General features: G+C 42.7%; 1 protein-coding gene across 7 annotated transcripts in view; it reads left to right on the top strand.

Annotated features, from left to right (window-relative positions):
- Nucleotides 1-26,754, top strand: part of LOC115269373 (fragile X messenger ribonucleoprotein 1 homolog) — a 161,741-nt gene extending 134,987 nt beyond the window's left edge. For 3 of the 7 annotated variants that reach the window (XM_062844633.1, XM_029878040.2, XM_029878044.2), the window contains 7 exons: nucleotides 11,045-11,192; nucleotides 11,264-11,413; nucleotides 11,464-11,610; nucleotides 11,671-11,884; nucleotides 11,955-12,350; nucleotides 13,249-13,326; nucleotides 23,882-26,754. In XM_062844633.1, coding sequence (XP_062700617.1) covers nucleotides 11,045-11,192; nucleotides 11,264-11,413; nucleotides 11,464-11,610; nucleotides 11,671-11,884; nucleotides 11,955-12,350; nucleotides 13,249-13,326; nucleotides 23,882-24,336 — 1,588 coding nt within the window. In that variant the 3' untranslated portion in view covers nucleotides 24,337-26,754. The remainder of the gene's footprint in view (nucleotides 1-11,044; nucleotides 11,193-11,263; nucleotides 11,414-11,463; nucleotides 11,611-11,670; nucleotides 11,885-11,954; nucleotides 12,351-13,248; nucleotides 13,327-23,881) is intronic. The other 4 variants (XM_029878042.2, XM_029878045.2, XM_029878041.2 and 1 more) reach the window with 3 other exon arrangements.
- Nucleotides 26,755-27,489: the final 735 nt, after the last annotated feature.

Here is a 27,489-nt window from a genome sequence, read left to right on the forward strand (position 1 = left end):
GATGGGTCCAAAATAACGGTGAGATGAAAAACGGGTCAATAGTCCAGGAGTGTCTACAATTTACAAATGATAGTGTCGCCAAAGTCACCAGGGTCTTTCTCTGTAGCTGCTATGAGTCTCCACGGTAGTCGATCGAGCAGATCACGCAGACGCTGGACTGTATTGAAGGCTGTGCTGACAGGGTGAAGACCGGTGGTAATAGTGTGTGACTTAGAATGGGGAAACCGTTTCACGAATCAGCGGGGTCAGATCCAGCAAGACGCACTGGCCATGCTCGATTTCGATTTGACAGATGTCGATACTAAAAGTACCTTTAACCGGAACGAAGTGGGGCCGATCATCGATATTACTTTTTCGTAGTCCTGGCCTAACAAGTAGTTTGAACTGGAATTTAGGTGATCCCTTCACTCACAGTGACCATCTGCCGGTTCGCTATAGTATCGACTTCAATAACAGCAGGCAGCATGCGGATGAAGGGGCGACTAGGCCCCAGGTTCTCGCAGATGGAAAACATCATACTTGAACAACGATGTATTTAGGGAGATAATTCGCCATGAGCAAAACTTACTCGGGCTGAGCTGCGACCATTAACATATAAGTGGTGCTCTCGCGTGCATGCAATGCCACCATGCCTGGAAAAGTCCACCCTAGGAATGTGAGACCACCTAGTGGCTTAACATGTAAAGACGTGTTTTACTGCTTTCTCTGCTATTTTCCATCCAAAAGGTCATGGGCCTGTGAAGTAGCCATTTTGTTCTTTTGTGCAAAGTGAACACGTAGAGACACGTCGTGGATATTTCTCGCCGGGTGTGAAGCCGCAACTGGATGCTTCCGATTCGAACGCGGTGGCGGTGGCTGCCTGGGACGATGGAGACCAGCGAGCGCGCGCGACGATCGGTTTGTTGCTGACAAGAAGTCAACACGGGCACATCCGGAATACGAATTCTGCGAAGGAAGTGAGCGACAATTTGGAAAAGCAGCGCCAGAAGAAGACGCTAACGACCGAAGTGCAACTGCTTAAACGAATATGCGACATGGAGTCGGCAGTGGATTCGGTTGTTCTTAACGCGGATGATAAGAAGAAAAGTGTGGTCTGTTTTGTTTTTTTTCTGTGAGAAGCCCGGCCATAAGAAGAACTCCATCTTGTGGCAGCGGCTGAAGAAAGAAGAAGGTGCTAGTAGCTCAGAAGCGAGTGGGCACCGTGAACAGACAAAAGTGTCGAAAAAGCAAGCGAAGGCAAAGCTTGCCAAATCAGAATAGGAAGTTTTTACGTTTCTTGCCAGTGAGTGCGCGACGAAAGAATGGATCGTCTATTCCGGCGCGAGTTCGCATATGTGCGCAAATCGGAAGTATTTCGTGTCATTCAGTGAACAGCGGCAGGACACTCTGAAATCCGTAACGGTTGCCGACGGTAAACGGGCGGTAGTAAAAGGCGTCGGATCGTGTAAATTTTCTTGCGTCGGAGGCGGTGGTGACGAAAAGCAGATTTCGCTCAGTGCTTTCGTTCCGGAGCTCGACATGAATCTCGTATCGGTTGGCAGGCTCGTTCAGAAGGGAGCGAAAGTCGTCTTCGACAAGAATGCTGTTGCACCGTCGAGCAAGGGCCGATGAACGAGCAAATGCGGTTTCGGGGCAGTGTCATGCAAAGGATTGCATATACGAGTGGCACCGGAAGCTGGGACACCGTGATCCTCAAGCTATTCTGGATCTGGAGCGTAAAGGTTTGGCAACCGGCATCAAGGTACGTAACTGCTCAGTAAAAATTACTTGTGAACCCTGCTTGGAAGGTAAGATGGCAAGGCTGCCATTCCCCAAGAAGTCAAAGCGGAAGTCGAAGGCAGTGTTGGATTTGATCCACACCGACTTGTTGCGGGCCGATGAATACGGCTACACCTGGTGGTCGTCGATACTTTCTATCGCTAATCGATGACTACAGCCGCTATACCACTCTGTACATTCTGGAGAAGAAGTCGGATACGGTGGATGCTATCCGGGACATCGTGCATCTAGTGAAAACGCAGTTCGGAAGACCTCCGAAGATCATTAGATCGGATCAAGGAGGAGAGTATCGCAGCGCAGAGTTGGTCAAATTTTTCAAGCAGAAGGGCATTCAGCAGCAGTTCACGACAGCATACTCGCCGCAGCAGAACGGAGTCGCGGAGCGGAAGAACCGTTCGCTCGTGGAAATGGCTCGGTGCATGATAATTGAGTCAAGATTGCACTATCGGTACTGGGCCGAGGCGGTTAACACGGCAAACTGTCTGCAGAATATGCTGCCAACGAAGCCGATACAACAGACACCCTACGAGATTTGTTACGGGACGAAGCCGGACATGAGCTTGTGTTCAGGTGTTCGATTCAGAGGCGTACGTGTTCATCCCGAAGGAGAAGCGGACGAAGCGAAGTCGAAAGCGAGGAAAATGACTTTCGTTGGATATTCCCAGCAGCATAATGCGTGGCGTTTCATCGACTTGAAGACAAACGAAGTCGGCAAGGTCGACTGGCAACCTGGAGCAGGAGGAGTCGGACGGGTCCGATGAAGAATCCGATGAATCAGATGGTGGTCCGGATGACGATAGCGAAGAAGAATTCCGTGGCTTTGATGATGAATCTTGTGAGAATTTGGTGCATGGCTTTGACGATCGAGCAGACTAAATTGTGTATGAAGATGCCAGTGAAAGTGATGAATTTTGCCGAGATGAGGATATCATTCCTATCCAGGAGGAGTCGAACCACTTTCAGGAGGAGCAACTCGCAGGTACACCTCGTCGGTCAGCAAGGCCAACGAAAGGTATTCCACCTGAACGTTATATGGCGGATGGCAGGTTAGCTAAGTGTCAGCAGGACGAGCATCGTAGTTACCAGGAGGCGGTGAGTGATCCTGAGAGTGATCACTGGAAGGCTGCCATGAACGACGAGCTGAAGTAGCTGCGGGATTGCAAGGCTTGGGAGTTGACATCGATGCCACCAGGAAGCAAGACGATCGGATGCCGCTGGATCTACAAGAAGAAACAGGATGAGCAAGGTAAAATAATACGTTATGAAGCTAGATTAGTGGCGCAAGGTTTCACACAACGGTACGGTTTAGATTACGACGAAGTATTCGTCCCCGTCGCGAAGCAAGTGACGCTTCGTACTCTGTTGACCGTCGCTCGGCGAGACGGAATGAAGGTAAGGCACGTTGATGTGAAGACGGCATATTTGAATGGCGATTTGAAGGAGACCATCTATGTGCGGGCATCATCTGGACTACGAGCGGGAAGTGACAAGGTTTGTCGGTTGCGAAAAAGCCTCTACGGGTTGAAGCAGTCAGCCAGAGTTTGGAACGAGAAGCTGAAAAATGTTCTGACGCGACTCGGATTCAAGCAGGCGGAAGCTGGCTGACCCGTGCTTGTTTGTGCGAAATGACAGCACAGTGTATATCCTCGTCTATGGGGATGATATGCTGGTCATCACCTCCAACGACAAGGAATACGACGGGATTGTGAAGGCTTTGGCTACGGAGTTCCAAATTACAACACTTGGAGAGGTGAAGCATTTTTTGGGAATAAGAGTGACGAAAGATGGTAACGCCTACTGCTTGGACCAAAAGGCATACATCGACAAGCTGGTTGAACAGTTTGGACTTGCGGATGCGAAGGTATCAAGAATTTCTATGGACGTCGGATATCTACAGCAAAAGGATGAGTTGGAGAGTCTACCGAACAATGACAAGTACCAGAGCCTCGTCGGGTGTTTGCTGTATCTATCAGTAAATACTCGGCCAGACATAGCTATGAGTACATCGATTCTTGGGAGGCAGGTGAGCAAGCCAACGAATGCGGAATGGACGGACGCGAAAAGGGTTCTGCGCTACCTGAAGGCGACAAGCGAGCTGAAGCTGGTATTAGGTGCCGGCAAAGAAGAACTTCAGGGATACGCGGACGCAGACTGGGCCGGAAATTCGGGCTACCTGTTTCGCTCGGGTGGTGGCTTGATTTCGTGGTGTGCCAGAAAGCAAGCGTGTGTGGCATTTTCATCGACCGAAGCAGAGTATATTTCGTTAGCTGTGAAAGTTGCCGGGAGCTGCTTTGGCTCAAAAAGTTAATGAAGGACTTCGGGGAGCCTGTACAGAAACCAGTACAGATCTTCGAAGAAAACCAAAGTTGCATCAAGATGTTGGACGAGAACGCAGGACTGAAGCGATCCAAGCACGTGGGCACCAAATATCACTTCGTGAAGGATTTGGCAGAATCACGAAACATAAATGTGATGTATTGCCCATCGGCGGACATGTTGGCGGATATACTAATAAAACCGCTGAACAGGGTGAAGCTGGAGAACATACGCGAGAGGATTGGCAGGGTTGTTACAACAGCGCGGATTTCGCGATTTTCGCGGATTTGGCGCGGATTTGCCCCTGGAATTCGGCCCTCGCGCGGATTTGGCGCGGAATTGGTTTTGCTATTCTGTCATGCAAATTTTGTACATGATTCTACTCTGATTTGCATCATAGTTTTTTGTGTGAGATTGCCTTAATTTGATCTACCAACCAGCGCTTGACGAATCCCTTCGACGAATTTTGTTCTATGATTCTTGTATATGAACATACTGAGAGTTAAGCCATTTTAGTGCTTGAAATAACTTTTATTCCCGTTGATATGAATCCTAGAGCCTTTGGATCTTGGGCAATATGTTTCAGTAATAATTCAATACGAAATTGATCTAGAAACTCTGAACTAAACCAGAATAATTACATTACCTTTATGTAGTTTATTGTCGAAGCATAATTAGTTTTTACAACATAGGTACCGTAATCCGGGGTCAAATTGATCACTTTAAAACAACTTTTGCGGATAACATGAGTGACAATTCAAATATTGCCAAAAGAATTTCTGTAAAATCAGTACCCAGTGGATCTCTATGAAACCATGTGACAGAATTTTGATCAACAAGTTTAAATTTTCAGTTAAACTACTTCAAAAATCAAAAAATTGAAGATGCCACTTTGGGGCGAAATTGATCAGTATACAATTAAGCATCGGTTAAAAAGATAAAAATCCTTATCCACTTAATTTTGCTGTTCTAAACCCGAATAACGCGTCAAAACTCTTACAACTAGTGAATTTGACACTTAAAATGCAAAATTAAATTTTGAAATTTCCCCCTTAACGCCTAAAGGTAGGCAATTTCCTTTGAAATAGTGTTTTTTGTTACAATAAACGAATTTTTCGTCAAAAAAAGAACTTTTTTTTAACTTATTCAAATTCAGAATAGCTTCATAACTTTCTAACCAAGGCTCCACAAAAATGTTAAAACAAAAAAATTACGGGAAGTCCTAGTGGCAATCGATTGTTTAGAGGCAATGATTTCAGCTAAGTGAGAAATACATTGCAAATTCCTAAAAAAAAATAAGGCAAAACTGACTGTTTTCTAAACAAATAAAAGTCTAAGCTCATCTTTAGACATTTATGAACTAGATCAGATGGAGTAAGAAGTTTAAGATCATTGCGACGCTTAGAAGTTCCTGGTATGCAATTACAATGTAGTACCCAAATGATCAATTTCGCCCCGCTGATCAATTTGACCCCGGTTTACGGTATTTAAGTAAAACATGCTAGCACTCTTTCACCTTTATAAATGATCATCCGACATAACATATTATCTATTGGATTTAGAGGAATAAACTAAACTTCGAGCTCTACTCCGAATACTTCTTAGAAATTCTATAACAAAATCCAAGTAATCATCAAGGGTCTTCTTCAGGGTGTATCCCCGGAATTCCTCTAAGGATCTATTCTGATATTGTTCTTAAGATCTTTTTGAATGATTTTTTTTTTCTTTTTTGGGTTAATGATTTCATCTATACAATTCTCGAGTAATTTGTTTCGTAATGCCTGATTATTTTCTGTAAAAAAATCCTGTAAAAATATCGAAATGAAAAGAAAATTCCCGAAAGAGTTTCTGACAAAACTATAATAATTTTTAGTTCCAAAGTCGTGCACGCTGGCTGTACTGTATAACAAGTGTGCACGGCATTTGAACAGGGGGTACAAACTAGCTACGCGCATGGATTGATTGATCTTATGATCTTCTGAATACAAGTTTAAAAAAAAATAAATAACAAATTGATTCTAGAAATTTCATTACAAATGTTTCTCAGGAATCCATGTAGGTACACCGCATAGTAATAACGCCATTTCTATTAGAAATCCTTAGATCATTTTAGAAAAACTATCGGAGCATTATGAAGGAAATTTATATAAAAGGCATATAAATCCCTATGAGAATTAATGATGAAAACTTTGGAAAAAAAAACCCTGAGGAATTCATGGATAAATAACTGGACATGTACCTGGAGAAGTACTGGAAAAAACATCCTGAAGGAATTTCAAACCAGCAAGAAAATCTTTAAAAAAATAAAACATTATCTTTTCAGGAATTTTCCCAGAGTTTCCTCCAATGATTGCTGTAGGGATTTTTTAGTATTTTAACTGTGGAGGAAGGTATTATCTATTTGTACAGACATCTCCCCATGTGTTCCTCTTGAAATTTCTTCAATATTTTCTCAAGACGCTGTCCACAAACTACGTAGGCTCATTTTTGACCATTTCAGAACCACCCTTTTTTTCGAAAATTTTCCCCGAAATTTTCGAAATTAGTATGGAGCTTGACCAGTCCTCCCCCGCCCCCTAACAGTCTACATAATTTGTTGACGAACCTAAGGTATTCTCCGTGGATAACGTTAGTTTACAGCATTTTTTGAACTCGGTAAGCTGATGACCAGTTCAACCGCTGCCGTCGTCGAGCACGGACGGGTTCAATTGTGTTCCTTTTAGTTCGGTTTCTCGTGGTTTGCAGCTCGCGCTGTGTTGGAAACAGTATTCAAGCGCGCTTTGTCTGTCGGTCGTTAACACTTGCTTCAGTTGTCCGTGGTGCAATCCGTGCTAGAAACAGCACCAAATCGAAATGAGTGAGATAGTTATCAATACCGTACAGTTTCGATTTCCGACGGGTAGTCCACCGCCGTCATGGGTGGAAATAGCTAATTTCCTAAAGCAGCTGGACACGGATTTAATGCTAATGGAAACAGCATATAAAGCAGCCCAAGACCGTTCACTGTATGTTAAGTTCATCTCCCACGAGGCTATGACGGAATCGCTTGGGAAAAACACGGAGCCGCGGCAGTTTGCTTACAAAAACGGAAAATCAGTAGCAGTGAGGATGACGATTGCAGGTGCTAATATGCAGTACGTCCGCGTATTCGACCTGCAACCGGAACTCCCTGACGCAAATTTGTCGTTGACACTCGGGGAATTCGGAAGAATAGAACATGTGATTCGAGAGAAGTTTCCTTCGGATTTGGGTCTTGATCACATGTACACGGGGATTCGAGGAGTATACATGGACGTGGAAAAGAGCATCCCGCCATCAATAGATGTTGGCGATAGAAAAGCAAGGGTTTTCTACGAAGGTCTGAAGGACACTTGCTTTTTGTGTCTAGGATTTGGTCATCGGAAGGACGTCTGTCCTCAGCGTAAGATTCGGACCAAGCAGGATAAGAAAAGGCAAGTTAACGAGGAATCCTGTTCATACGCTGACGTCGTACCTGGAAAAGAAAGTGTACCGGAAGTAATTAAGGATACCCAAACTTGTGAAGATGACCTGATTGAAGTTTTGGAGGAAGACGACGGAGAATATATTGATCTGCCGGAAATATCGGATGCGGAACGAACGCAGGAGCGCAATTGTGGAACTGATTCCGAAAAGGAGCAAAGACGAAGACAAGGCATCAAGGAATTGGAACAGGTGGCCAAAGCCATCCAGGAAGCGATGTTCAACCCCCAAGCTAATCAACGTCGGGCCCAATTCGCGGCTTCAGGTTCTGGTGCTGGTTCCAGTTCCGGTTCCGGACCGAGAGTGAAGGTCCCTAGAAGAACGCGTTATTGATGTTTTCAATATAGTTTTTAAAATAACAAATTGTATTGCAAGATTCTCGGCTCTGTAGAGTTTTATTTAAAACAAGCGAGCCAATAAAATAAACAAACTAGAAAAAAAAAGCTGATGACCGTTTTTAGTGCAGAATCATGCCCTGAGTTCGAAAACTCCAAGGAAAAAATTTACAGTAGAGCGGAAATTTTTTCGTCTTTCCACACAAGGTTGATGACTTGAAATCGATTTTTGTTCTATTTTTAAGCAAAGTCGCTCACTTCACACATCACATTCTCCGTAATCAATGCTCCGATTGAGCAGAATTTTTTACTGTAACTCACCCACATACAGTGTCGGACAAAACAATAAGACCACCAGCCATTTTTCATACAAAATTGCCAAGTTTGACGATGTGATGCTCGGTTTCTAGTGAATCGATTTGGCTGAAATTTTGGCAGTCGCCATGGAGATACGTGAATTTCGATTTGTATTTAATTGATTCAATTCTGTTCACTACATTAAAAGTTCCAGATATACGAAACGACAAAATAATAGGACCATTTTCAGATCGCCATGATCAAAGGATATATGAGAGTATCTGATACTTGATGATTGATAAACAAGTACTAAAATTAAGGATGCCGTTCAAATTTGGGGACATTTTTATTGATTTGACAACAAATATCCATCATGGAATTCTGGTGTTAGAATTTTGTCGCACCGTATATCTGTATCTTTGGAAGTAGTGAACAGAACTCAATCAATTTGATACAAATCAAAATTCCAATAATTCGAAGTCGGCTGTCAAAATTTCAGCCAAATTGGTTTACTAGAAACCGAGTACCATATCGTCAAACTTGGCCATTTTGTATGAAATAGGACCGGTGGTCTTATTGTTTTGTCCGACACTGTATAATATGTCAAATAAACGTTGAGAAAGAATTTTTAAATTGTTTTTTTTTCTTATTGGAAAAAAAAATACGTTTCTTCATAATTTTTTGGAAATTTTGATAAAATTTAAGGAGATTGCCCCCAAAACTCGCCAATATCTTGATTTTCATCAATCTGACGCAAAACCTGCATTCAGATGATTGAATGGTGTTATATTCAGCTTTTAATTTATAGAAAAAGATTCAAAATTGGTTGAACAAAACGCAAGATATTTGAATTTTATGAAATTCCATATTTTAAAAAGTTGTAAAACTCGATTTTGAGTTAAAACTTAAATTTTTTGAAGCACGGTTTCGAAATTGTGCTTCAAAAATTTTGGTCGTTGACAGAAGTTCACGACTATCGTTTTATTTTGTAAACTAGTGTAATACTTATCTAAAGTTTAAGTTTCTTTCTATAATGTCTCACTAGGATTCTCCAGACATTAGCATTGTTTTCAAATTTCTAAGAATTACCCTCACAATGTCCTACTCAAATTCATGCTCATTATTTTTAGAATTCCTCGAAATACATATTTTGTATCGGGTACTGTATATAAAAACTTCAGAAATTCTTCCCGTTTCATTCCGGTCTTTTCAATGATTTTGAATAGATAGCTCCATGGTTATTTTTTTTTTAATTTTTCCAATATTTTCTTTGATAGAAATTTCTTAACAAATCTTTTGGTATATTCTCCTGAATGACGGGCTCTGGCAGATTTTTCCAAGAACACTCTGTAGATTGCGGCAACGATTTTACTAAAACTTATTTAAGGAACATTGCTAAAAAAACATGAAATAGAGTTGTGGCAAAACGTCTTCAAATTGCAGAACGCTTAGAACATTTTAGATGAACAGCGTTAATTTACGAATCAACAGTTTAGCTCCCACCTCAATTAGTCCATTTCAGTTGAAAGTGCCTTTTCTTTATACACCATTGTAGATTGTTCAAATTTTATGTTTAATATATACGCAATGTAGAAAAAATAAACTTTACTTCCACACTCTCGTGGATTTGACGCGAATTTCATTTCACAATCGCGCGGATTTGGCGCGGATTCAAATTTTGCTCGCGCGGATTTGGCGCGGATTTTTTTCCACGCTTCTCGTAACAACCCTGAACCTTCTAACTGATCCCGGAGAGATGTAGGGATTGGCTGCAATGAAAATGGTTTAGCAGTGAGTCGGGAATGAGTTCCCTATAGAGGGTAGGGTGAGGCGGTTCAAGATGGGTCGCGGGGTAAGATGGGTCAGTGCCATTTTCGGGCGCATTACTCATGTTTTAATTATGTTGATAATTTTGTTAGATGACCAACATGAATATACACAAGCTTGGGGCATTGATTGTAAACTTATTCACTCTCATTGGAAATAAAAAATAAAATGGTTTTTAGCCATTTTTCTTATGCGATACATTCCATATAATCTCCATATAAACGGCCGCGGGGCAAGATGGGTCACCTTCAATTTTGAACGTATTTTTGGAGCATTCACAAGTTATTTATTTTTTATTACAAGACTATCTCATAAATGACTTCAATCAAGCGAAATGAACGCTCAAAATTATAACATAAAATTATGATAATTTTTTAGTGAAAACATCGATTTTTAAGTCGCCTTAGGACGACTCAAATCGTAAAGTTTTTTTATATTCCAAATAAATTTGTAAAATGTTTACTAGTAGCTCTTGTTTACTCAGTATGGATATGGATCATATATGAATGCGGAACAAATCTTATATTTTGACGTTTTTCGTTGAAAAAATTTGAATTACTCAAAAGGTCACGGCGCAAAATCGATCACTTTTTAAAACTGCTTGTTTTCCATCATATTTTGTATTTAATGAACCTTTTACTACCGACTTTTAGCATAGCTAACTAGTGTATTAAAGAGCAGCGGACGAATACACACCAATACGATGTGTATTTACAAATTTATGGTGATCCATCCTTAGGTGACCCATCTTGCCCCGCCCCACCCTATGTCTGTTTGTCTTTGCTATTATTATTTATTTAGCAGCAGCAAACATTAAGAACTAACATTTTCCAGTAGTTTCTTGTCCTACACCCATTCTATGTAGTGCTCTCCTCGGTTGGTAATTCGAACCATTTCACTGCATGTTCATCCATTTCATGTGTACCTGCTTTCTGTCGTGAACACCATGATTCACGAAACTCTATTCTTTACTGCTCCTCTTCCTCCAGATTCACGGACGAGTTCAAGGTACGAGAGGATCTGATGGGACTGGCGATCGGTGCGCACGGGGCTAACATCCAGACTGCTCGCAAGCTGGACGGTGTGCTAAACATCGAGCTCGAGGAAAACACCTGCACGTTCAAAATTTCTGGAGAGGTATTGTCAAGTTTGCACGTTTCTCACTAGACTCGTTAGCTAACGATAACTTTTTTTTCTCTTTTGCACAGACTGACGAAGCGGTCAGGAAGGCCCGCGCCATGCTCGAGTACAGCGAGGAATCGCTGCAGGTCCCGCGGAATCTCGTCGGCAAGGTGATCGGCAAGAACGGCCGCATCATCCAGGAGATCGTAGACAAGAGCGGCGTCGTGCGCGTTAAGGTCTGTCGACGAGCATTCTCGGCTGTTGTTGTTTTGAACTTTTCGCAAAGTCTGTCTCATTGCAGATCGAGGGGGACAACGAGCCGGAGCCGAGCATCCCACGGGAGGAAGGCCAGGTACCGTTCGTATTTGTCGGTACGGTCGAGAGCATCGCCAACGCGAAAGTGTTGCTCGAATATCATCTAGTGCATTTAAAGGTGAGTGGGGTGTTGCATTTCTCGTTGGAAACATAAAGCATAATGGTTCTTGGATTGCAGGAAGTTGAACAGCTGAGGCAGGAGAAGTTGGAAATCGATCAGCAGTTGCGAGCGATCCAAGGCGCAACGATGGGCTCGATGCAGAACTTCTCCATGAATCGTCGGTCGGATCGGGCGTACAGTAGCGACGTGGACGGCGGTGGACGATCCGGCCGAGGTGGCATGCGTGGTCGAGGCGGTCGCGGTGGACGTGGCAACAATCCGCGGTATTCTGGTGAGTTGAAACCTGCGATTGTTGGCATTCATACGGAATCATCTAAAAAAATGCAATATTTTCCGTACAGGCCGTCGAGATACCACCGGTGACGACGAGTATGCGCCACGAGGAGGTGGCGGAGGAGAACATCGTGACCGCGATCGAGACCGGGACCGTGACCAGCGCAACACCTACTCCGAAGGCGGTGGTGGTGGTGGTGGTGGCGGCGGTGGCGGAGGACGAGGTAACCGACGGGGCTACAGCGAAAAACGAGGCACCAGTAGCAAACGGTCCGATCGGAACAAATCGCAAGGCCAGTCCAGCGGCGGCATTGGAAGTCAACAGCAGTCGTCGTCTCAGCTGCCAGCGTCGTCTTCGTCGTCGTCACAGCAGCAGCAACAGCCGTTCCATGAGGATCGCTGGGCTGATCAGGTGGAGAACAGCCAGAAGGAGAACAACCGGGAGCTGAACAGTGTTGATAGGGGTAGGTACCGTGAAATCTGGTAGCTAGTAGGGAATGGAAACGTTTTATATTTTTCTCCGTTTTATGAATGTCTTTAATCGAATTCAAATGTTTGTCCAGTGGTACACTGATGTGTGACTTGAATCATGTGGTTTGGAGTAAGACCACAAAACAATGAACTTGTTAACGTATTTTTTGCTAATAAACGCATTTTTGAATGTTACTGTTACAAACCTTGCTTTTCTATCTCATGATGAAATTGGGGAAGCTCCAAAAAGTGTTTGTATGATGGTTATCTTGCTTGATTTAGAGTGGAAGCTGTTCAATTCCCATCATTCTTTGTTCTGACCAACATGATTCTCAGAGCACATGTACAGAGCCATTCGAACGTTCGTCAAAGTACTACTTTCACCTTTCAATCACCTTACGTCCATCTGTCTAGATGCTTTGAGAAGTAGGTATACCAACTTTATTCGCTTCTTGTATGTTCAGAAGATTCTCAAAGGTAATGGTTCTATAACATTCCCTCGAAAACTATTCGATAGAAAACCATTTCCAAACATTTCACTGCCCATAATGGATTGTTCCCCAGAATTCTTTTTCTTAGGGGATATAGGTATGCATTCTTCCTTTTATCACTGGAAATTTCCGGGGGAATGTCACATTCGGAGGAATTTCGGGAAATGGTTCTCTGGCGAATGATCTTCGGGAGAATGCTATTGAATCAAATATACAGGTACCTATTTCATATTCATCATCACCATCAGAAATCAGTTTGCGAATCTCTAAATAATCCGTGGGGATCCGCAGTTTTTGACCACTGGTGTATGAAATCGTCTTAACAAGGTTAATATTAAGAATTGAACTTCCTTTTTCTACTATGAAATAAAACCTCACTCAAACTTTATATCTTTTGCAGCAGATAGTCACTCATCGAATGAAGGAATTCCGGCTCGAAGTCGCCGAAGATCGAAGAATCCAGGTCACTCGAACAAATGTAAGTATCTGAATCATGAAACGTGTTTATCCTATTTAAGCATAACCATCGTTAGCCCTCATCCAGCCAATGTAGTGCAAAAAGTTATTCAACCGGCTCTATAAGAACTATCTTGCACTGGATACCAAGCTGGTTACGGAATTTGTCTACCAGCTGTCGAAAATGCCCAAACTCACGTTTTGCAGTTCTAACTTGCTAGATAGAACTGTGGGGAATGGCTCATTCTGCGAAATGGTTTTCGGTAGCACCCCTTTGAAAATGTCCGATACGTCTTTGTACCGGAAACCCGCACATATAACACAAAGGGTTTGCGAACTCTCCCTGCTTCTTCCGGCGTCAGATTATGGAAAATGATGGGATCGGCTGCTTTTGTAATTTTCATGATTTTTCGTGGCTCCCCACAGTTATTCCTTTTTGGTCCGCCATTTATTCTCAAATCTCAGTTTGCTTAAAAAAAGAGCACTTTTGGAAACTTTATTTTGATTCAATGGTACATATTGCCCTTCCACAGGTATTTTACCAGATTTGCTGGTATGTCTGAAACATAATGGAAAAACTTGTAATTAGAAGGCACAAAATGTTGCTGATTGACAAATTGAGAGATGAAAAAAAAAATCGCGTTCTGGTGGGATTCGAACCCACGACTCCGTATTCGCTAGATCGGCGCTTTAACCAACTAAGCCACAGAACAGGTAATGATTCTGCGGAATAGAATGCCAAACTGATTCTGAAGTCACAAAAAGAGTGTTCACGGTGTGACATCTCCGATGTACTACAATGAATAATAATGACAAGAAAAATGATGGAAGTAGTCGATTCTATCATTTTCCAGGAGTCTTTCAATGAATGGCTGTGTATGTGTAGACTAGACTATTTAGACTGGACAAATTTCATCTCTCAATTTGTCAATCAGCAATATTCCGTGCCTTCTAATAGCAAGTTTTCCTAGTTTATTGTGATTAAATTGAACAGATCCAACTACTCTAAGCTGGATGTTCAAGATCGTGCTATTGCTGATTCATGAGGATCTCTGGTAGTACGTGGCCGGATCCTTACCAGAAGAAACGCAAGCAAACGTAGCAGAAGTAGCAGCATGAGAAAAGGGTGATCAGAAGGCTAGAGCTACAATTGTCTCAATCATGGAAACATGTAGGAAGCCCTCAGGCGCAAGGGTCTCCCTGAGAAATCATCGGCCTCATTGAAGCATAGTACAGGGCATTTTCGTACAAAGTACTGCACAACGGTGTTTTGTCCGATCCCATCCGGATCGTAGCTGGAGTGAGGCAAGGCACCGCTACTGTTCCTTATCGTAATCGACGAGATGCTGGAAGGTGCGATTGATCGTTAACCAAATCGTGGATAGCTGTGGCAGTCCATTACCATGGAGCTCCCAAATGACTTCGAACTGGCTGATGACGGTGCTCTCCTAGCTCAACGGCACTCTGATATGCCGCTACTCAGCGGCAAGTCTTACCATCAACGTCAACAAGACCAAATCGTTGGATGTAAACACGGTCAACCCTTCCAGCTTTACAGTCGCTGGGCAGTCAGTGGAGAATGTTGAAAGCTTCCAATATCTTGGTAGCCAAATGGCGGCACCAAGATCGGCACAGGTGCACGGATCCAGAAGGCGTGGGCTGTTTTTGCGAGTTTAAGAAATGTATGGAAAGACAACCAGATTAGCCGACGCAGCAAAATCCGAATTTTCAACTCGAACGTGAAATCTGTGCTGCTATAGGCCAGTGAAACCTTGTGTGTATCAGTGGAGAACACTCAACGATTGCACTGCCGTTCTAAGCATAGTTGTCCCATGTTACTTTTTGACGATTTTGACTTTTTTGCACCAGGCGCTCTATTTATACGTATATTTTCATATAACATCAAAAAATAACATACTTTGTTCGAAGACTCAATGAAAAGCATGTCAAGTCAAATTGTCCCACTGCTGAATTTCTACGCATGTCTGTCCCACAACTGAAATTCTACGCATAACAGTCCCACTATAAAAAATCTACGTAAAACCGACATATTAAGCATTTTTAGTAACTTACGTCACCTAATAGCATGGCTATTTCAATACTGTATGGTATAAACTCTTCTTTTATGTTGGCATTACGCTCCAGCTGGAACGAAACTTGTTTTCCAGTCAAACAAAAAATGTTATTTCTTCGCAACTTACAGTTTCAATCTAAATTCAAATATTGCTGCAATGCACGTTGAGCTCATAAACCAAACATAAACATTTTAACTTAATTAGGAGGCTCAAATGTCGTGAAGCATGACGAAGCCGATCAATTATAATGACAAAGAGGTTGCTGAATTGAATGACTGGTACATGTGAAAATTTGCAGAATTTAAGCAAGCTTGAAATATTGTTGGAAAGTGAGTTGATGAGTTTCACTTTTTATTTCAATATGTTATCCCAATAATTTGATTAAATTAGTGTGTCGGTTAGTGAGTGGCTTAGTTATCGCCAATTTAGAAAATAAAAAGAACACCTTTGGGTTAAACTCAAATCGAAGACGAATACAAGCAGAGGAAGGCAAGGTGCAGAATGTTTTGAAAACTTAAGCTATTGTATTTCTAAACATATTTTATTTCAATGATACAGTCGAACCTCCATGAGTCGATGTTCCTTGACTCGATATCGACACATGAAGGTAAATTTTCCACACTAAAAAATAATTTCTGGGTTACTATGATGGCCCATTCAAATAGCTTTCCAAAGGATATCAGTTCCTCTACTCGATATTTCTATGAGTCTGTGCCGACAACCCCCTTCGTTGCGGCAACGCTGCCGATTGTAGTCATACCCATGGTTCTCCGGTGACAATCGTTTGAGTGAAGCAATGGAGATTGTCACTGATCATGAGTTGGCAAAACTAGATGATTGATCGTAAAGTAGAAGAAACAAACATCATAGTTGTCGGCTCCATAGCGTGATACTTTTGCAAAATCTTTTCTTTGAATTCTTTCAATGTTCCAAATGTAAGTTATAGAAACATGTAACCTACGAGAAGTGCATTTAAACAATACATTATAATCAGATCGTTGTTGTTGGATTTATACATATAAACGATATCTAATTCGGGAAGATCACGCCATCCTTCTCCAGTTGATTTGAGTCACCAAATTTCTTAAAGCACACAGAAATCAAACAGTGTTGCTAAATAGAGTGGTGACAAATTCCACAAGTCGATGGTCCCTTCAATATCGACTCATGGAGGTTTGACTGTATGTACATATTTCTTGTCATTTAAAATTAATACAAAAGCTAAATCAGTTGTATGCTTTGTTGGTCATTAGGCAAAATAGGCCATTAGGCCGAAAAGGTCATTAGGCCGAAAATTCATGGGCCGAATAGGTAATAAGGCCGAAAAGGACATTAGGTCATTAGTCATTAAGCCGAATAATTCAGGTACATATAGAACAAGGTCATTTCACCAAGACCTGGCCAAAATACCATTTCGGCCTGAAGATCTTTTCGGCCTAAAGACCTTTTCGGCCTAAAGACCTTTTCGGCCTAAAGACCTTTTCGGCCTAAAGACCTTTTCGGCCTAAAGACCTTTTCGGCCTAAAGACCTTTTCGGCCTAAAGACCTTTTCGGCCTAAAGACCTTTTTGGCCTAAAGACCTTTTCGGCCTAAAGACCTTTTCGGCCTAAAGACCTTTTCGGCCTAAAGACCTTTTCGGCCTAAAGACCTTTTCGGCCTAAAGACCTTTTCGGCCTAAAGACCTTTTCGGCCTAAAGACCTTTTCGGCCTAAAGACCTTTTCGGCCTAAAGACCTTTTCGGCCTAAAGACCTTTTCGGCCTAAAGACCTTTTCGGCCTAAAGACCTTTTCGGCCTAAAGACCTTTTCGGCCTAAAGACCTTTTCGGCCTAAAGACCTTTTCGGCCTAAAGACCTTTTCGGCCTAAAGACCTTTTCGGCCTAAAGACTTTTCGGCCTCAAGACCTTTTCGGCCTAAAGACCTTTTCGGCCTAAAGACCTTTTCGGCCTAAAGACCTTTTCGGCCTAAAGACCTTTTCGGCCTAAAGACCTTTTCGGCCTAAAGACCTTTTCGGCCTAAAGACCTTTTCGGCCTAAAGACCTTTTCGGCCTAAAGACCTTTTCGGCCTAAAGACCTTTTCGGCCTAAAGACCTTTTCGGCCTAAAGACCTTTTCGGCCTAAAGACCTTTTCGGCCTAAAGACCTTTTCGGCCTAAAGACCTTTTCGGCCTAAAGACCTTTTCGGCCTAAAGACTTTTTCGGCCTAAAGACCTTTTCGGCTTAAAGACCTTTTCGGCCTAAAGACCTTTTCAGCCTAAAGACCTTTTCGGCCTCAATTTATTTTCGGCCTAAAGACCTTTTCGATTTCATGACCTTTTCGGCCTAATGACCAATTCGGTGCAATGACGTTTTTGGCCTGGCGACCTTTTCGACCTATCAACATTTTCGGCCCAATGACCTTTCCGACCTTATAACGTTTTTGGGCTCACGTTCTAATCGCTTATTTCGATAATACTGTATATATTTCGACGTAAACTGCGATGGAAGAGCTATTAAGGTAAAAAAAAATAATAATACGTAATGAATACATTTAAATATCCCCGACTTATTTCTTCAATAGAGATTTGAGTGTACGACACCCAGTGGCCCAATGAATAATTCTTCGTTTAATGAAAAGTTTCCTTAGACTGGAGTGAGAATCGAAGTCACACTACGTGGATATCAAAATGCCTAAATGGCTGGCGCTGCTAACCGCACGGCCACGAAACCCATACTTTATAACTCATTTACTAACTCACTAATTCACTTACTAATGCACTCACTCCTTCGGAACAGATCTCACATACACATAAACCAACAAACTCACTTACTCACTTAGGTCACTTAGGTTACTAACTATCCCACACACACTCACCAATTTAACAATTCTCTTAACCAACACATTAAAATTAACGGGGCAACTCCCTGTAAGCTGTAACTTTCCTAATTCGTAACTGACTCACTCACCAACTCACTTAATCTTGAAGCACCTCACATTCATCCTCTCGTCAATTCACTAATCAACTTCTTATTCACCAACTCACTCACCTAGTTCCTACTTACCAGACTATTAAGAAAGTGTTAAAATGTGAAGCCACTCTTATGTTGTCTTTCGGCTCCGTTTTGCCTCGAGACATTTGAGCCTTATGCATGAGAGACTTATAATGTTATAAGGAAAGCTAACATTGTTTGTTATTAAAAAAAAATATATAACAAAAACGTACAGAACAGACCACATCGAACGTGAAAAGAGACGACTAACTATCGTGGGACTGATATGCGTAGAAATTTCGCCAACAGGACCACATTTCTAGGCATAACAGTCCCACTAATCATTTTTTTTGCTAAAAACACTATATTTTTAAAAATATTTGATTGGAAATACTTCAGGCATGAAAATATAAGCGATTTCTAACGATACTATGAAAACTTAAATCCGATTTGTTGCACCATTTGGCCAAGAAACATGGAAAACCTGTTTGAAACTTCAATCGCGATTTTCTCAGTTTCAAGTTTTTCAACATGGGACAACTATGCGTAGAACGGCAGTGCAGGTCAATAGATGCCTGCGGTGTATAATTCGTGCATGGTGGCCTCACAATTGGATCTTCAACGTGGAGCCTCATCAACGAAATCAAGCAAGTCGGCAGAAATTTGATCTGGCCACAGGTCATGGCGATGGCTGGCATTCGCTCAGGATGCAGATCTTTCAATTTGACCCTCTGCACCACTGTGGGTGCCCAGGACTGAATGTAAGTAATTAACGGAACATGCTCAAGCCGCGAAATGGCTTCAACAGTCGACCAAACGTTCGTCATCGGCTTCCGATCGGTAGCAAGCAAGTTCAAGTACATCGATATCTCGAATTTCATCGTTCGAAAATTGAACATCGAACTGCCCTACATCAAGCATCTGTTTACGCTGTGTTTACGTAGGAACCGAATCACCAGAAGTTGCACAAAGTATGATCCAAGAACACAACATGAAGCATCAAGTGGAATTCTACGGTAAGCTGTAAACGATTCCGATCTCTATGGATGATGGCACGATTCGCAACAACTCGTGAATTGGATGAAGTCGGCGATTCGTGAGGAAACCTGGAAAGATTTCTTCCTCGGGGTCTTAAACGGTGTTCGGATATTCCGGATGGAGCTTTCCAAACCTATTCCATCGTAAACACTGCCACTGTAACGTGCACTTTTCCCAAACCTGTTCGGAATACGCAAAATCGCTTAAACGGCCATCGGTCAACGGCCGCCTGACTATGGCTGCACTTCCCCATATGAATTACTTTAGCCGCCGGGGCAACCATCCCACAAACAACCAGGCGACCTAGATGGTGGAATACGACACACAAATTCGAGCATCATTGCGAAATCGTTCTCCAGTAACCTTCTCCGAATTCACTTCGACTGTCTACGACGCCGCCAAAAACTCCATTCCACGAACAAGCTCCAATCGTGGACGTAAAACAACACGTTGGTGGTCTGATAAGGGGGCATCCATAAAGTACGTCACGCTTAGAGGGGGGAGGGGGGGTTCTGAAAAGTGTGACAAGCAATGCATTAAGTATAGGAAAAACTCGTACGAAGGGGGGAGGGGGGGATAAAAATTCCCATTTTTGGCGTGACGTACTAAATGGATGCCCCCTAATACCAAAGCAGCTGTCAAGGCAAGATGGAAAGCACTTCGCAGACTTCGACGCCTCCCATTGGACCACCCCGAAAGGGATTCGGCGATGCATTTGCACAGGGCACTTAACAACGATTGCAAGCAAATTATCTTCGAAGCCAAAAACGCAATTTGAAAATACTTCCTCAAAAGCATGAATGTATCACAAATCTCAGCAGAGCTGTGGAATCACATCAATGCCTTAGACGGGAAACGGAAATTTACACCATTCACACTACATGTGATCGATCCAAACGATGTTGGGATCGATCACATGTAGTGTGAATGGTGTAAATTTCCGTTTCCACGAGCTTGGCAAATACTTATCTAGTCTTTTCGCCATCGATGGATATGAAACTAGTTCCAAGAACGCCGTCAACCCATCCACAATGTCCATAGGAAGCTTCATCGTTCCTCCGCACACTGCAGACCCAGCGTTGGACCAGCCATTCTCATCCAGAGAGATGGGCTTTGTTGCCCTTGCACGCAGTAGTGGCAAATCAGCAGGTCCGGATGAGATAGGATATCCTCTTTTGAAAAACTTACTGAGCATAGGTAAGCTCGCCCTTCTAAACCTGTATAACAGCATCTGGCTCAACGACGCGTTTCCGGACATCTGGAGGGAATGCCTAGTGGTGCCAATTCCCAAAGCAAATACCCCCACTCGTGACCCATCCAAATACCGTCCCATCTCTCTGACCTGTTGTGCTGGAAAGATTTTGGAAAGAATGGTCAACCGTCGAATCAAACAATACCTAGAAGCTAACGATCTTCTAGACCCTCGACAGCATGCTTTCCGTCAAGGTTTCGGAACATCTAGGATACTTTGCCTAACTCAGCAATGTTATTCAGGAAGCTTCTGACCAAGGACACCACGCGGAAGGCATCTCATTGGATATTTCTAAAGCGTTCAACCGTACATGGACTGGGCACCTTTCGTTCTAAGGCAACTAGAAAATTGGGGCATAGGCGGACATACGCTGCACTTTGTTCGTAACTTTCTTCCAGGACGGTTTTTCCGGGTCGTTATCGAAAACACTGCTGCAGTGAAAAGAGTGGCAAAATGGGCATCTGACATTGGCTTCCAGCTCTCAGCTAGTAAAAGCATCCAGTTGACCCGAAATATCGCGGTTTCGCATATGTTGCACAATAATTGATGCAGCAGTTGTGCAGGTACTATGAGGTCAGCTTTGAGCATGTCTGCTGATATGCGATCGACCCCCGAGGCTCTGTTTGATATCATGCTACGGATGGCTGTTTCCATCTCCTGCACTGATGGAGCTTCGGTGTTGACATGGGTAATGCTTCGAGCCCTTGGTTGATCTTGCTGAAATGTTGGTGGTTCGGACGGAACTTGAAAAAGGTTTCCAAAGTGCTCGAACCAGCGTTTCAACTGGTCAGCCGGGTCGGTCAATAACTGTCCAGACGTGCCTTTCACGGGCATCGTAGCATTCATCTTAGTTACACTGAGGTGACGTGAAACATGGTACAGAAGACGGATGTCGCCGGTGTTTGCGGCTTTCTCGGCTTCGTCGGCTAGGGTGTCCGACAACGCTTTTTTGTCTCGTCTACAGGAGAGCTTCACTTCCTTCTCGATAGCCGAAGAGCGCTGACGGGCTACGGCTTTGGCTCCTTGTGTTTTCGCTCGCTCTATCGCGGCTTTGGCGTTCCATCGCTCCTCTGTCTACCTCCAGGTGTCATCTGTGATCCAGTAGTGCTTTCTCCGGGTGCGTAACTGTCCCAAATTATTCTCGCCGGTAGCGACGAAGGCGTACTTGATGGCGCTCTATTGATCTTCTACTCTTCCACCTTCCAAAATATCCGCAGCCCGGTCCTCTAGTTCCAGCGTCGTCTAGTCGGCGTGTGTTGAGCCGGTGTCGGATTTTCTAGTCTTGTCGTGGGATCCTAGCAATGCTCAGCCGGATCTCGTCGATTAGGAGATGATGGTCGGACGCAACGTTAGCGCTACATTTGTTCCGCACGTCAGGGAAGTCTCCGTCTCCATTTTCGGCTGATGCATATCAACCACATTGATTTTCGTCGATTTGATGGGGAAAGAGCGTTCCTCAATCACCATGTCATTGTTGCCACAAAACTCTGCCAACAGCTCTCCGTTCTCGCTAATTTCTACGAGACCATGGCGTCTCATGACGTGCTCATAGAGTTGTCGGATCCAACCTTCGCGTTGAAGTCGCACATGAGGATCTTATCTATCACCTTTCGGAATCTTGTTCACAACTGCATTCAGTTGGCTGTAAAAGTTCTCTTTGTCTTACAATTTGGCAGCATCGGTTGGCGCGTAACATTGGACCATGGTAAGGTTTCGAACCCGTGTTCTGAATCTGGCTACGATTATCCTCTCATTAATAGGTTTCCACTTCATGAGCGCAGCGTGGGCGTGAGCGCTGAGCAAGAAACCAAGTCCACGGTGGCAAGGAGCGTGTTCATATCGTAGACCAGAGTATAGCAGAATTTGGCCCGACGCCGTTCTGTGTTCTCCAAAGTTCGGCCAACAGACTTTGCTCAGTCCTAGGATCTCAAACTTCATACGCATGCCTCATTGGCTAGTTGTGCCAGTTTACACTGCTGGACTAGGGTTAATACATTCCAAGTTCCAATTGTTGTCCGTTGTTTCGCGCTAGATGTCGTTGTCGTTGAATCAGTTCGCAATCTTTCATTTTCGGTTTCTGTTACGTTTTTTTTGGGTTTCGGAATCAGTAGGTTGTTGGCCTAAGGTCCTCTATCCACCGTGGTGGAGCTGCCGGTGGAGAAGCATTTCATACTCAGCAACTGGAAGTCAGAAAAGACGCTATTTGAGCCGCACTTGCTTGGTGATCAGACGCTCGGGACGTACCTCCTCAATCTAGCTGAAATCAAGCACACAACTCTTCAGAGTTTTCCCATATTTATTAACCACCTAACTAATTAGTACTTATACGTTTCGGACACGACAGGTACAACTAATTCCAAGTAATATATGTTGGATCCCTGTGTAGGTAAAGTTATTCTGGTAGTTCTGCTAATGCAGACAAAACTTCATACTCGTTCATTAGTAAAACGTTATATTGGCTGGATAGGTTAAGGTCAACACGAACAAAAGTAACACGAATGAAGGAACGTGATTGTTATGCTAAGAAGAGCAGGATAATGTCGGATGATCATTACCGTGCCATGCCCTAATACCGTGACCTTAAGGATGCTCTTCCCTTCAAAGAGCCCTGTAAAAATCAATAATCTATGTTTCTTGATTTTTCAAACGCTATATTATTGCTTATTGTGTGTATTATGTATAATAAATATGATTAATGGAATTCCAAATGTTTAATCCATTGTTAAAATCAAAATTGTAAAACATAGCATTGTTCCTAATACCGTGTATGTGACCCGCATACATTGGTGGTCCTTTGAATCATCACTATATCAATCATACTAAGTTCATACTTAAAAGAACCTATGCGTCGAACTTTGCCTAGAGGTTTGTGCAATTGATTCATAAAGTAAAAAGTATCAAGAATATTTTCAGTTTGCAAGTTTTAGCCGAAACACGATATTTGGAACACTGAAGGAACCATGCCCTAATACCGTGTATTGTTACTTTGCACTCACATTGTGTAAATATTTTTAATTACTTGTTTTTTGTAAATATGTGCCAAATTTATCACGCCTAACTTGAGAATGTTCGATATGCTAATGATTGAACTAGTTACTCAGTTAAAAATATAATACACTTAGTAAAATATTTGAGTCTTCTGTCAAATACACGGTATTAGGAGGCACACGGTATTAGGGCATGGCACGGTATGACAAACCCTAAGTTTATCTAATAAGCTGAATTTCCCACTTTTCTTCCAACAGCCAACGGAAATGTCCAATCGATGAACGCTAAGTCGTCCGGAAGCAACGCGACCGCCAACAGTACGGCAGATCATCATGACAACAACGGAAGCAGCGTGCCGAGCGTCAACAGCAAACAACAGCAGCAGCAACAGAATCACAGCGGCGCTGGAATCAACAACAGTACCAGCAGTGTCGGAGTTGTACCGAACAACACTAACAGCAGCAATAGCCAGCAACAGCAGCCACCGCCGCCCAAGGGTCAACGGGAGAACCTCCGAAACCGGGGCGGTCGAGGAGGCGGTGGCGGTGGAGGCGGAGGAGGAGGCGGCGGTGGTGGTAAGCATAAGCAAAATCAGCAGAACCAGGCGGTAGCCGCTGGCGGCGCCACTGTTCTCAACAACACCGCTGACCATCACCTCCATCATGCTGGTGGCACTGGTGGCAAGGAAACGCTGGTCAATGGCTCCTCTTAGAAGAAGCTTCGCCCAACAGCAGCCGTTGCCGCAATCGGCGCAGCAATCGCGTAAGCAACAGGTTGCCAAGGCAACCGCACTGGTCGCTTTGCCGCCGCACCTGTTGGTGGGAGTGTGAAACAATCGCAAGTAGAACACAATCAATCACACACCCACTCACTACAACAACAACAACAACAACATAAAACCTATTCAAAACAACTATCAACAAAGTTAATTACCCAAACTATGAGAAAAATGCATAAAGAACAATACACACAAACAATTCGCAACTTACAACAACAACAACAACGCTCGGGTTCGGATTGCGCGCGGACTCCGAGCCGAATACTATCCCTAAATGCTACTATGAATATTTTTGCGTGTATTCAAAAGAAAAAAAACTGCAACACACATACAACATTCTGAAAATCAACCGACAGGTCAAACAATAGGAACAGTTAGAACAGCAAAAACCAGAAAAAGAAAATACTACACACTATTTGATGGAATAGTTGTGCAGCAGGAACGTTTCGGTCGATGATGGTGGTGTTTGCTCATCGAATGTAGCTTCCGCGCAAATGCACGGAAACGAAGAATGAGAGCAAATTCGAACAACCAAGCTGAATTCATACAAAAAAACGCGCGAGAGAACACTGAAGAATACCTATTCGTTAGAGATATAGACGAGGAAGCGTTTATTGAACTATCAACACACCATACCACCACCTATCATGTATATTCGGGAAGGCCGTGTATTTTTGTGTCGTTTATACCACGGGGCGCCTTTATTCTTTTTTTTCTGTTACGGTTCGAATAAACTTTGTAAAGCTTGACACTTGTCTCTTGCTTTTGCCACTAGATGGATTTTTCTTAATCTTTGTTATTTATTTTTCAAAAAACAAATTTCAAGTTAGAGGCACTTGCGTGCGCAGCTTTTTCTTTTTTCTCGCTCGTTCTCTTTGATAAGTGAAAAAGAGCGAGATAAAAGAGGAGGCAAAGTGCCCCCTCTTTCATCTGTTTCTTTTTCGTGTTTGTTTACGAGAATGAGTGAGAAAAAAGAAATCGCTGCGCACGCTAGAGGTTAGAGGCCACCTTTGGCTTGAGTTTCAGGGAGTAATCCCGTGAAAATCTTTAAAACATTTCGGAAGGATTACTGCAAGAAATGCTGGAATCACAACGAAGAAAAGTTTGGAAATAAACTCGAAGAAATCGCAAGATGAACTCCATGAGAAATATCAACAAAAGCTACTGCAGAACTCCCAAAAAGGAACTCCGAAAGGAAGCCCTGGAAAAAAAATTGTGACAAAGTTCATGAGAAATCCTGAAAAACTCTGAAAGAAATCCTGGCATCGTGGGAGCAAAACCGGAAGTTCTCTTCTAAGAGAACTCCCAGGAAAAACTCCGAGAGAAATCCCATGAGAACTTTTGTGAAATATCCTTGGAGAAACTCCTGTATAGAAAGCCCGAAATGAACTTCTAGAATCTTAAAAGTTCCGAAGAGAACCTTCAGTAGTCTTACGGCTGCTTAAGAGGCTAACAATTAACCTTTATGGCTCTTCTGTTTTCAGTGCAGGGAGCCTGCTCTTTTCAGTTCCGCAAAAGTCCCCGGTTCATAAACGACTCTTGCGATACGTATAACAACAGCACATGCGGCCCTCTCTTTACGCGAACAACTTGTGTCGTCGCCGTCGTATTACACGCAAAAGCAAAAATGAAACTAAAACATTTGAGAAGCTTAATGTGAGTCATCACTGGTTTAGGCAGATGTAACAAAAACAAAAAAAAATCCAACACAACAAAAAAATGATACTACATTATGTATTCTAGCGCAGAAATCCGTGTCGTAATTATGCTGAAAACAAGAAGTAGTTTTAGTAGAAGTGCGTAGAAGTTGGACTAAAAGAAACACACAAGAAGAAGTAGGATACGAAACAAAAAAAATGCAGGAAATCACCTCGAGAGGTTACCTCGAGGATCGTGGAAGATTAGGAATTTTACTAGGACTGGAATATAAAACAATTGCACTAATAACGTATGTTTTAACCGAGTTTTCGTTTTTTTGTTCTTGGTAAGCATAAGCAATCTAAATTCAACCGGTTTTTTCCCCGATCGAATCAACTATCCTGCGTTTCGTTAAAATTCACCATCCGTCGCGCACTGATGTAATCAAAAACATAAATGGACCTTAATTGCTTTAATTTTGTGTAAAATTTGCACCCTTAACAATCTCTAGGCTTTTCATTTTCCTGCATATGAGAAAGTGTTACAAGTGGATCGAAAAGGAGCAAACTATATAACCGTTCCAAGCTCAGATTGGAAACGGATGTTACGACTACCTACTACAAATCAAACAACGCAACGGTGTTAGTATGCCGCAGTAACTCTAACCGCCACTCGTGGCAGTTAGACGACCGTTGTTGGAACAAAACTAGAAGCGAATCAAGCGATCAAAAAAAAAAAAGAAGCAAACAAGCAAACAAAGAAACAAACACGAGATAAAGAGCTAAATTAGTTTTGTTTTCAATTCGGATCATACAAACACACACACACATACACACTGCTAAACATTATCGTTTTTAGGCTTTTCACTGATATTTTTTTATTTATTATTAATATAGGCCAACCTATTTCTGTGAGTATATTGTACTTTAGTTGGAAAAAGCGTAAATTGGTTATGGGTTTTTCTTCTGTTTTGAACTTTAAAAAGAAATGTCATTTGTTTGTCTTTCAGTTATATCTTTTCCTTTGATTTGTTATCCATTAGTTCTTATCTCAACTTCTCTGTAGTATTGCAAACTTCTATTTACTTGCTAATGACAATAATCTGATTACTGTGAGATCGATCTACTTCAGATTTGGCGGTTTTGACGCCTCCCTCATGTTAGCGACGGGTATCCGACACAACAGAGCAACAGAATCATCGCAGAAAGAGAAACCAGCACAGACCAATACCTGGGGCTGCTAAAGCACCATAATGCATTGAACGGAACAGTATGCTTAGGTTCTACGCTATGGGCAATGATGCGTGACACAATACTGCGCCAGCTTGTTAGTTATAAACAACCTTCAAGCTGTTAAACATTTATACTCATTCCACGAATTGTGTGACATGACAAAAGTCTCGATTCGAATGAGGCGACTATGCATTTGATTTACACGACGAGTCACTTC

This window comes from Aedes albopictus, chromosome 1 (assembly GCF_035046485.1).
Source record: "Aedes albopictus strain Foshan chromosome 1, AalbF5, whole genome shotgun sequence".
NCBI lineage: Eukaryota > Metazoa > Arthropoda > Insecta > Diptera > Culicidae > Aedes > Aedes albopictus.